The 12,214-nt window shown below is 45.7% G+C and overlaps 2 protein-coding genes across 2 annotated transcripts in view; both read left to right on the forward strand.

Moving 5' to 3' along the window:
- Positions 1–1,906: 1,906 nt before the first annotated feature.
- Positions 1,907–2,483, forward strand: CUNH3orf35 (chromosome unknown C3orf35 homolog). The gene is given in 2 exon segments (XM_029243983.1): positions 1,907–2,161; positions 2,163–2,483. Coding segments are annotated over 2 exon segments (375 nt in total). The 5' UTR covers positions 1,907–1,954; the 3' UTR covers positions 2,331–2,483.
- A 7,943-nt stretch (positions 2,484–10,426) lies between these two features.
- Positions 10,427–12,214, forward strand: part of ITGA9 (integrin subunit alpha 9) — a 348,367-nt gene continuing 346,579 nt past the window's right edge. The window contains exon 1 of the mRNA XM_029244105.1: positions 10,427–10,850. Coding sequence (XP_029099938.1) covers positions 10,666–10,850 — 185 coding nt within the window. The 5' untranslated portion in view covers positions 10,427–10,665. The remainder of the gene's footprint in view (positions 10,851–12,214) is intronic.

Consider the following 12,214-nt stretch of genomic DNA (forward strand, 5'->3'; position numbering starts at 1 on the left):
TCCATTGCACAGCGAACTTCCTCATTCTTTTTACAGCTGCATCAGAATTTCATCGCATGGATGTAATTTATTCAACCAGACCCCTACTGACAAACATTTGAGTTGTTTCCAGTTGAGTTGCTATTACAAATAGGGCTGCAATGAATGGCCTTGTGTATATGTTGTTTTGTGCTTTGGAAGGATGTTTTCAGGGTGGATTCCTGGAACCATGGGGGAAGGACACCATCAAGAGAATCTGGGAGGTGGCACAGGGTTTGTGTCCTAGTGCAGCCCCAGGGAAGGCAAAGCCAGCAATGGCCAACCTAGATATGGCCAAGGAGGACAACGGGGAAGGAAGCATCCCCCAGAGCATGGGGCCAAGATCCCAAAAAATAATGTTTGGGGAGCCCCTTTCAGGGGGCAGACCTGGGGCCCACTCATGGAACATTCTGCCTGCTATTGTCTGTGTCTCCTATTGTTAACTTTTGGAAATGGCTTCTTGGTGCTGTGGAGTTCAGCTACATCCTGCTGGATGTAGCCTGCTGGACCCGTCCATTTCTAATGGAGGGGTGTTGAAGTCTCCACCTCTGATAGTGGATTCATCTACTTCTTTATCTTTGATTTTCTGCAGTTTGAATACAATATGCCTAGATGTATGGTTTCTTTTATCTTTTTTTCTTTTTTCTTTTCCTTAAGGTGTACACTTTATTGAACTGATCAAGTCAGTGTACAGGTAAGCCCTGGATGTCTCCACACCTTAGCCTGCTCCTGGGGGACTCATTCTCTCTTTCACTTCCTTCCTTCCTTCCTTCCTTCCTTCCTTCCTTCCTTCCTTCCTCCCTCCCTCCCTCCCTCCCTCCCTCCCTCCCTCCCTCCCTCCCTCCCTTCCTTCCTCTCTTTCTTTCTTTTGGCATTTTTCCTTCTTGTTGTTCTCTGAGCTTCCTGGATTTGTGGTTGAGTGTCTGACATTAACTTGGGGCAATTTCTTAGTCATTATTACTTTAAATTTTTCTTCTGTTCCTTTCTCTCCGTCTTTCCTTCTTTTGGTGCTTCCATTATATGTATACTACACATTTTGTAGTTGTCCCACAGTTCTGGTTATTCTGTTCCTTTTTTTTCCCTGGTCTTTTTTCTCTCTAATTTTCAGTTTTAGAAGTTTCTGTTGACATATCCTCCAGCTCAAAGAGTCTTTCCTCAGTCATGTCCAGTCTACTAAATGATCCCATCAGAGGGATTCTTCATTTCTGTTACTGTATTTTTGATCTCTCATTTTGCCATCATGGGAAATCCTGGAACTTCTAGGTTGACTGCATGAATCCCAAAGAGAAAGCCAATAAAAAAGCAGGGAGGAGAAGGAGAAAATCTGAGTCATTGGGGATATCTTTTACAGTTGCTGGATCAAGTCTCACTTGAAGCCAGAACTAAATCTGGATTTTTAATTGACATACCCAGTAAAAATTCTTTTATATTATGAGTCAGCTTGAAGTGAATTTTCTGTCACTTGGTGCCTCAGAGAGTCCTCACTGACTCTATACCTAACTCATAGGCTTATTGTGAGGTTTAAATAAAATTGCACTTAGCAAACGAAGCATGGCACACAAGTAATACTCAGTGAATGGTTACCAATATTGTTATTATGATATATTTATTTTTACAGAGTTATGTGTGCTTTTTATTCCATATCCTAACATTGGCATGTTTCTGTTTCTCTTTTTGGTATTATCCAGTTTCTACCCCCAAAGGAGAGAGGCTGAGGGAGGGGACTGATCAGCCTTGGGCTTCTGACCACCAGCTTCAGCCTCGGGTCCTCCTTGCAAAACCACAGCTGGGGAACAACACAGAGACCACGTGGTGTGGTTCTAATTCCTCTGACATCTCATTTTCATTCTTCAATGATATTTATCTGCATCCAGCTTACACATAAATGTTTCCAGTAAAATGTTCCAAGTGCCTTTTTTCAGAAATCTGAATCCACATGAAAACAATGGCAACAAGAAAAAGGTGTAAACTTTCCAGAACAGGCCCAGATTTTGAAAATGTGATAAAGAGGTTATTGTGCGTCCGAACTTTTCACACAAGAATTGGAGGAGATTTAACACCAGGAATAATAAACCGAGGAAAACCAGCTAATGCAGAGCAGATGGGCCTGCAGGGCAGTACTAAGCATTTCAATGTCTTTCCTCTTGGACCTTTGGACTCCAGATGACTGAGTGCTGGTTTCTCTAGCTCCAAATAAAGTTAATGCAATTGGGGAAACCATCAGTATGGCTGGTTTGATTTCTGGAGTGATTAGTGGATTAAAGTTTTTCAAGACTGTACTATGTGGTGGGCATTTGACATTCACTACTTGAATCCTGACCACAGCTCCATTTTACTGATGAGAAAACTGAGGTTTTAAAAGCACAAATCACTTACTGAAGGGCCCATAGCCAGTATGAGAGCCAGGATCAGTCCTAGGTCTGTCTCATTGCATACGCTGTGGTTCTGCAAACTGGTAATAAGAGAGCAGGGAAAAGGGGTCATGGTCCCACAAATTTGAGAAACTCTGTGTGTGTATGTGTGTGGGTGTATATCTACACAGTAAAAGCCTTATTAAGGTATAATTGACCTGCAATAAGCTATACGTGTTTAAACCATACAACTCAATAAGTTTTGACCCGTGTCTATCTGCATGAAACCCTCACCACAATCAAGATAGTGAACATCTCCATTACTTCCAGTAGTTTCCTCGTGCCCCTTTGTAATTCCTCCCTCTTCTCCCTCCCACCGTTGATCCCAGACAATCGCTGATCTCCTTTCTGTCACTGTGGATTAGTTGTACTTTCTAGAGTTTTATATAAATTGAATCATACCAGATGTAGTCTTTGCCTGTCTTCTGTCACTTGGCATAATTTTTTGAGATTCGTTCATGTTATTACATGTTTGTTCCTTTATAGGACTAAGTGGTGTTCCATTTATGAATCTGCCACAATTTATCTACTCATCTATAGATGGACATGGAGGTTGTTTCCAGTTTTGAGCTATTACAAATAAAGTTGCTATGAACATTCGTGTTCAAATCTTTATATGACATAAGCTTTCTTGGATAAATACCTAAGAGTGGAAGGGCTAGATCATATGGTAGGTATATGTTTAACTTTTAAAGAAACTGTTAAACTGTGTTTCAAAGTGGTTGCACCGTTTTACCAGCAGTGTATGGTAGTTCTCGTTCCTCTCCATCAGCACTTGGTGTGGTCAGTCTTTTAAATGTTTACCATCCTAATAGGTATGTAGTGATATCAGATTTTCTTATGGTTTTAATTTGCATTTCCCTAATGACTAATAATATCGAGTATGTTTTTCTGTGCTTGTTTACATCTATATATCTTCTTTAGTTAAGTGTTTGTTCAAATGATTTGCATATTTTAATAGAGTTGTTTCTTACTGAGATTTAAGAGTTCTTTTTACTTATTGGATGCAAGTCTTTTAATAGATACATGTTTTGCAAAGATTTTTCTTCAGGTCTGGGGTTGTATTTTCATTCTCTTGCCAATGTCTTTTGAAGAACAGAAGTGTTTTGTTTTTTTTTTTTTAAAACTCTGATGAAGTCCAATTTATTTATTTTAAAATTTGTTGAAGTACAGTTGATTTACAATGTTGTGTTAATTTCTGCTGTACAGCAAGGTGATTCAGTTATACATATGTATATACATCCTTTTTCATATTCTTTTCCTTTATGGATTATCACAGGATATTGAATATCGTGCCCTGTGCTATACAGTAGGACCTTATTGTTTATATCTGTTGAAGTCCACTTTATAGTCCACATTTCTTCTACTTCATATTTTTAAAACCTTAGGTACCTTCTGGAAGAATTCTTGGCTTGATATTACAACTCACAAATTTGCTCTTTGGCAACCTATTCAGCCGATATGTTGGATTTTTTTCAATGATCAGATACTTAATCATTCATCATGTTTGCAACATGGTGATCTTACATCTCCCTGAGAATAGCAGTTATTCAGTTCAGTTCAGTCTATGAGCTTTGTTTTCTCGGTGTAATTGTAGCACTTGGTAAGAGGGTGACATCTTTCTTGCACAGCTGCTTGGTGATGCTTAGCTGAGGAGTCATGTATTTGAGGACGCCTGTTGGCTGGCCTTTGCCTGTTGTGCCCACTTCGAGGATGAGGAATGAGAGGCAACACAGCACCACCAGAGGGCGCTTTCTTGGGGGCAGGAACTCCTCACTCCTCCCTGGTGCAGTCAGCCCCCTGGGACACTGTCTAAAGACTCATACTCCATGGTCCTACATGGAAGCGGGCACCTCTACTGCTGCTGCCTAGTCCCAGGGGCAATGAGGACAAGGCATGGACCTGACAGCTCCTACTCAGGTGCCCCAGCTCGTGCCCCGTCAGGGGCTCCAAGCTGCTCTTTTCCTTCTCTCCCATACATACCTTCAGGCTTTGAGCATCGTTGGAATCACCGCCCAACTTCTATCTACTTCTATGCAAGAGTCCTCTCCCATGTGTACCTAAGTATAGAATTCCTTTCAAAATCTGATAAGACTGCCTTCCGTATTTCAGGGATTTTAAATATTTCTTATCTAAAAGGAAACCCCTTCCAATTTTCCAACATTATTATGGATCAAAAACACATTTGTCTCATTTCTAGGGCTTCCCTGGTGCCTCAGTGGTTGAGAGTCCGCCTGCTGATGCAGGGGACGTGGGTTCATGCCCCGGTCCGGGAAGATCCTACATGCCGTGAAGCGGCTGGGCCCGTGAGCCATGGCCGCTGAGCCTGCGCGTCCGGAATCTGTGCTCCACAACGGGAGAGGCCACAACAGCGAGAGGCCCGTGTACCGAAAAAACAAAACAAAACAAACAAAACACATTTGTCTCATTTCTAGAGACTTGTGATGGGAGGAGAGGCTGTAACTGATGCTTCGTTGTCCAACCTGAATGGAACCTGTGGGCAGTATTTGCATCTGTAGAAGAATCTCAGTATTTGAAAGGCCACCAGTGCAGACCATATATGCTAAATGTTGCCATGACAATTTGGTTTGCAACTTTTTTCTTTTGGCCTCCCCACGTGGCACGCGAGATCTTAGTTCCCTGACCAGGGATTGAACCCCCACCCCGTGCAGTGGAATAGCGGAGTCTTAACCACTGGACCACCAGGGAAGTCCCTTCGTTTGCAACTTTGATGTTTGCACATTGGGGAAAGTTTACCAGGGCCCACCATCTGAGGGGAATGCATGACCATTGTTAGAAATGAAAATCTGCCCATTTCTCTCCATGCTGGAAGGGCCACATGTCTGTGCTACTGTTGACAGTCCCAGCTGAGCCCAGACTTTCAGTCATCCCCACCAAAGCACCAGACGTGTGAATCAAGCCATCTTGGATCCTGTAGACAAGCCCAGCCGCCAGGTAAGTACCACTGAGACCCTCAGGTGATGCCACGTGAAACAACTGAAGAATTGCCTCGCCAAGCCCCAATTCCTTAGCAGGCTGCTAAGTGCTTGAGCTGTAACAGTGAAGCCCTTCTGGAGAGCAGTCTAGTGAGGGAAGCAGATGACAGACCAGTTAATAACATTATGAAAGGGGTTGAAATGGGGGGAGATGGCTGGCAAAGAGTGCTTTAGGAGCACCAAGGAAGGGTATCTTTTAGCTGCACGTATACAGTCACTGCACACAGTGCACTTAAACCCTGTGAACAGTGGGTAGCAGCTGCGGGAAATCTCTAAGGAGGACATTTGTGGAGTCTTCACCAATGGCCCACATCTGGGAAACTGGTGAGAGGCAGATTTGACAATTTGCTACAGTGATTGTAGAGAAGGAAGCCCAGCTGGTGTGGGCTGCTCGCGTGAGGATGAGGTCGTGGCTGCACCACTGTGGGTTACGTCTCAGCCTTCCACAAGCTGTACCTGAAGCACGTGGGGATGTGAGGTCTTGAATTTTTAAGCCAAAAAAGGCTCTAAAATGGCTCACTTAACAAGGAAGCTACTTTAAGGACAGTGCTTTGAATTTTTTCTCTTTTAATCCAAATGCAAATAGCTACTTCTAAGAGTAAAAGAAATTGCGTAATAATAATGATTAAATCGCTAACACTTATCGCTGGCTTCCCATGTGCCAAATACTGTACTGTGTGCTTTAGGAGGCATATTTCGCTGAATCCCCCACAGCAACCCTCTGTGAGCCTCTCTTTACAAATAGGGAAACTGAGTCTTGGAGAGGTTAAGGAACTTCTCAAGGTGACATACATGATGTTATGGCTGAACGTGTGTGTCCTCCCAAAATTCATGCGTTGAAGTCCTAACCCCCAGCGTGGCTGTGTTTGGAGTAAGGAAGTAATTGAAGTTAAATTAGGTCATAAGAGTGAAGCCCCCATCCCAATAGGATTAGTGCCTTTATGAGAAGAGATGCCAGGGAGCTGCCTCTCTCTCCATGTGTTTGCCCAAAGAAGAGGTTGTGTGACACATAGCAAGAAGGTGGCTGTCTGCAACACAAGGGAAGAGTTCTCACCAGTCACTGACCCTGGTGGCACCTTGATCTTGGATTTTCAGCCTTCACAACTGTGAGGAAGTAAATTTCTGTTGTTTAAGCCACCCAATCTGTGGGATTTTGTTATGGTGGCCCCAGCAGGTTATATACCTGACAACCCACCACACTGGGATTATGAGCACCAGAGCCCCTGACTCATCACCCTGAACTGCCTCCTAGAAATATCATCATTTGAAAAGTTTTACATTTTGTAAAGTGGCATATGCTAGTTTACATTGACGTGAAACATGTTTTCAAAACTTGACATTATTGGGACATCCCTGGTGGCGCAGTGGTTAAGAATCCACCTGCCAATGCAGGGGACATGGGTTCGATCCCTGGTCCGGGAAGATCCCACATGCCGTGGAGCAACTAAGTCTGTGCGCCACAACTACTGAGCCTGTGCTGTAGAGCCTGCGAGCCACAACTACTGAGCCTGCGTGCTACAACTACTGAAGCCCACATGCCTAGAGCCCGTGCTCTGCAACAAGAGAAGCCACCACAGTGAGAAGCCCGTGCACCGCAACGAAGAGTAGCCCCTGCTCGCGGCAACTAGAGAAAGCCTGCGCGCAGCAACGAAGACCCAAAGCAGCCAAAAATAAATAAAATAAATAAAAAAATAAAACTTTGGCATTATCTATGCTAACATTGATGGTTGTTACTTAAAGCAGTTTCACTAAATTTGGATCTCTGGAAAAAACATTTTTTTGAGCATGGAAGCAGGTTGGAAATATTGCACCCAGTAATAACAGTGAGACTTTTGGCATATGAAATACTTCAGTGGGAAAGTATTTGCTTAAATCTTTGCCTGCTATTATAGTTGAAGGTTTGGTGATAGTATTTGCCCTTTCCATGAACTTCCTGGATTTCAAAACCATGTGGAAGTGTAGCTTGTCTTATACGAAAAATAAAGTTGGAGAACTTTTAAAGAATTAACATCAAGAAATGCATTAAGCTAAGTATCAATTATTTAGAGAATGATTATCTGGTGTGTGAATGATCTTGGTCCTTTTATTTCTCCCCCTCCTTTGACAGTACCATGAGGATACTTTTCTTCCACAGGTTGGCTGCTCTCCTTCTTAACCTCTACTGGGAGTGCAAGCAGGTGTCAGCCCCTCGACAGAGGCCAGGCTGTTCTAACAGGCTTTCACTTTGATGAATGCTTTGGCTTTATGGGTGGAGCATCTTTTACATCCACTGCTGGCTCTCTGTAGACCATTTAAGCAGTACAAAAGGAAAGATAGATGATGGGTAAGTAAGTAGGTAGATGGATAGATGATACATAAATCAGCAAGAACAGCCCACAATCTGAGCTATAACCATTACAGGTTATATATATATATATATACACACACATATATATTATATATATATACACATATATATATTATATATATAAAACATATATATAATATATATAAATGACATGTAACATATATATAACCAGTTATATATATATATATATATATATATGAACATATAACATTTCAGGTAAACATCCAGACCTCTTTTTTGGGGGGGGTTATTAATTTTATTTATTGCTTATTCATTTCCTATTCCACCAATTTCCTCTGTATTATTTCCATTCTTTTTTATTTTAAAAAAATTAAAAAATTAATATAATTTTAAAGGTTACACTCCATTTAGTTATTACAAAATATTGGCCACATTCCCCGTATTGTACAATACATCCTTGAGCATATCTTACACCTAATAGTTTGTATCTCCCACTCTTCCACCCCTCTATTATCTCTCCCCCCTCCCCACTCAGACCTCTTTTTATGAGCATGTATACATATAAATGTATGAAAATCTACATATATCAGATCATCATATTTTGAGCATATTAGACCTTGTAGGATGCAGCTCAAACAGTGCTTACAGGGAAATTTAGTGTATGTGTATACACATGTATTATATATAGTATATATTTTATATAATATATATTATATATTATATAAAATGTATATAATAGAAAAGAATTAGAAAAATAGTAAGGCTAAAAATCTAAGCAACTATCTCAAGGAGCTAGAGAAGAGTATTGCAAATTAAATCCAGGGAAAGTAGAAGGAAAGAATTAAAAACAGAAATCAAATAAAAATTTAAAATTAAAAAGTAAATGCATTATAGAAAGAAAACCACCAAAGTTAAAAGTGGGTTCTTTGAAATAATTAAGAAAATTAATAGCTCCTACAAAGACAGATCAAGAAATAAAGACCAAAAATACAAATTACAAATAACAGGCATGAAAAACCTGACATCACTACAGATTCTAACAGACATTAAAAAGGTAATGATTCTGAAAGTGTGGTCAAGGAAAGACAAGGGCTTGAACTGAACCCAGTAGATGAGAATGAGTTGGTGGATTTGAAAGCTTGAGGAGGTGGAATAAACAGACTGGTTGGATTGGGTGTGGGAGAGAAATAGGTGTAACAGTTTGTGCTGAGCTCTCAGGTGACTGGGTGGCCAAGGGGCGCCACTAGTGAGGCTGGGTAGCTCAGATGGAGAACCAAGCTTGGTGAAATTCGGCTAAAACCAACTTTTCCCAATTTAATTTTATTGCTTTTTTTACTTGCTACCTAAAAACCAATTCCCGCCCCCCCCAAAAAAACCCAGAAAATAACAAGTGTTGTGAGAATGTAGAGAAATTGAAACTCTGTGCATTGTTTGTGGGGAGGTAAAATGCAGCGCAGTCACTCTGGAAAAGTGTGGCAGTTCCTCAAAATATTAAACATAGAATTACTATGTGATCCGGCAATTCCACTTCTCGGCATATACCCTAAAGAATGGAAGGCACTTGTCTCGAACAGATAACTGTATACCTATGTTAATAGCAGTATTATTCACAATAGCCAAAAAGTGGAAACAAACCAAGTGTCTTTCAAAGGATCGACAGATAAAGAAAATGTGGTGTGTAAGTACAGTCTTTAAAAAGGAAAGAAATTCTGATGCGTGGTACAACATGAATGGACTTTGAGGGCATTATGCTAAGTGGATTGTCAAACATGAAAAGACAAATACTGTATGATTCCACTCATGTGGGGTACTTAGAGTAGCGAAATTCACAGACAGAATGGTTGCCAAGGGCTAGAGGGAGGGGAGAAAAGAGGAGTTACTGTTTAATGGATATAAAGTTACAGTTTTGCAAGATTAAAGTTCTAGAGGTGGCTGGTGGGGGCTGTACAATCATGTGAATGTACTTAATGCCACCAAACTGTACACTTTAAGATGGTTAAGATGGTGAATTTTATGTTATGTGTATTTTATCCAGTTAAACACACACACATACACACAAGGCTGGACCCCAACCCAAGGTTCTGAATCAGCAGGTCTGGAGTGGGATCTGCTGATTGGCCTTTCTATTGGCATTCTATTGTAGTCAATAAGTTCTCAGGTGATGCTGATGCTGCCGGTGCGGAGACCACACTTAGGGATAAGTGGTTAGGAGGCCTGGTGAGTATCATGTGGAGGGGTCCTCTGCTTGCTCCCTCGTGGCTATCGTTGTTATTGACAACAGCCGGCGTTTATGGAGGGGCTTGCCTGCTACAGGTTATCTCACAGTTGAGTGAAGGGGCAGCAGATGGGCAGGGCTAGAGTAGATAAACTTCACCCGGCTTCCTTTGGTTCTTGGTGTGAGTGTAAGGCTGAGAGGGAACCAGAGACGCAAATAAAGACCCAGTACAATAGAGCGCACAGCCGCGGGGAGAATTAGGGTCGCCTAGGGACCGAGCGCCCAGGGCGCTATCTGGAAGGGGACGTGGGGCGCCTGGGCAGGTCTCCAGATTCCTCCGCGGCCGCGGGAGGCGGAGGGGGACTCGTGGCCCGCAGAGGGCGCTGCTGCGCCGTCTCGCCGCCTGCCGCCCAGGCCGCCCACCCCGCGGGCGCGCCTCTCCGCAGTCCAGTGCCGACCGGCCGGGGACCCGCTTGTTCCGAGCGCGCACACTTCTCGGCCGGACGGAGGACGCCGCCAGCTCCTGGCCGCCCCTGTACTCGCCTGCGGCGGCAGCTCGGCGCACCGCCCCCGGCCCGGCACCGCGTCGCGCCCGCGTCCGAGCTCAGAACTCCGGCCCCAGGAGCCTCCCGGCCGTCGGTGGACACAGCAGCCCCGCCGCCGGCACGCTCGGCGCCCTGCTCTCGGGGCACAGGGGAGGGCGGCGGCCGGCTGGTGATGGGCGGCCTGGCGGCGCGGAGGGGCGCCGGGGGGCTCCGCGCGCTGCTCCTGGCGCTGGTGGCCGCGGGGAGCCCCGCGGGCGCCTACAATCTGGACCCGCAGCGCCCCGTGCGCTTCCAGGGTCCCGCCGGGTCCTTTTTCGGCTACGCGGTGCTGGAGCACTTCCACGACAACACGCGCTGGTGAGTGCCCTCCCGGCCCGGACCCTGACCCCGGCCAGGCTCGTCCCGCTGCAGCCGCCAGGCCGTCGCTGCCGCCGCCTTTCCGGCCTCTCCACGCCGCCGTCCCGAGGGGGCGATTTAAATGTCTCGGTTGTGCGTAGCTCGGCCGCCGAGGAAAGGCGGGGAGGAGGAAGGACGCCGGTTCCCGGTCCAGCGTACTGCCCGGTGGGCGCCCGAGTCGGAGGGGGCCGGGCGCCTCCCCGCCGGGGTTGCCCGTCGCTCGGCCTCCCAGCCAGACTCGGCTTAACTCTCTAGGTCGCAAAGTAACTTGGTTCTTCTGCCCCCGTGGGCCCCAGGCAGCCCGGCCAGAATCCCGAAGGCCCCGGGCTGCGGAGACAGACTTCTCAGTTAGGGGAACTCTTGGTGACACCCCACCCGCCTCGCCCCGGCTTTAAGCCTCTCCCGCCGGCTCTGCTCAGGAAGCAGAGTAACCCCGAGATGCGAGGGGAGTGGGCTGGGTGTGCGTGGGGTCGGGGGGCGGGGATGCCGACTGTGTGGTCCCCCTTCTCGCTCACCAGGCCCTCTGCGGAAGTGAGCCGAGAGGGTCCCGAGGCAGGGAAGGGGATGGTCCTGGACCCCAGTGACAAGTCCGGTGGGACCGGTGGGTGATTTCTGGGGCAGCTACCCTGGAGACCGGTAGAGGTCAAGGAGTCCAGTTGCCCCCTGAATGTCCCCTTAAGAGTCCCAAGAGGTGGGAGCTCTCCCCATGAGGCACCACCTGTGAAGGGGCACGGAGTGCTCAACCCCAGGGGAGAAGCACCAGGGGAGGTTGGTCTCCCCTTGGCCCTTTCCTATGGACAAGAGGGAATGAAACAGCCACAGGAGGGGTCAACTCCTCCTCAAAGAGTTAGGGTGTGGGTAGTTCCCCAGTGGGGCCCCAGATGACAGCTGGTCTGGGGCTGGTTTTATTGTGTGGTCACCAGTGTGGACATCCTTGGGGGCTGCAGGCTGGGAGGGCGAGGTCAGCCTTGTGTGTGCGCTCAGCATGCAGTTCTGCTTGGAGCTTGACAGAGGCTGATAGAAAAGGGAGGGTTTGTAGATTCGAGTCCTCTGGCATTCCTGGAAAAGTGGGGACTCCGTGACCAGCCAGCCCTTTAACAATCATGCTGTTTAGGAGAGCTGCCTCCAAGAAAACAAGTTTTTAAGGTTTTTGTGTAGCTCCTTTCCAGTTCCCTATCTCTCTCCCTACCATTTACCCCAGTTGCTGAGTTTAAGACCAGCTGTCTTTTCTTGCACTTGCCAAATCCCCCTTTTAAAGCAAAGCAGGCTGACGCCTTTTCTGTGTCCTCTGTACTCAGCACCCACTGTGGACTTTGGTAGAGAAG

Source organism: Monodon monoceros, unplaced genomic scaffold (genome assembly GCF_005190385.1).
Source record: "Monodon monoceros isolate NGI ecotype Baffin Bay Population unplaced genomic scaffold, NGI_Narwhal_1 Super_Scaffold_3, whole genome shotgun sequence".
Classification (NCBI taxonomy): Eukaryota; Metazoa; Chordata; class Mammalia; order Artiodactyla; family Monodontidae; genus Monodon; species Monodon monoceros.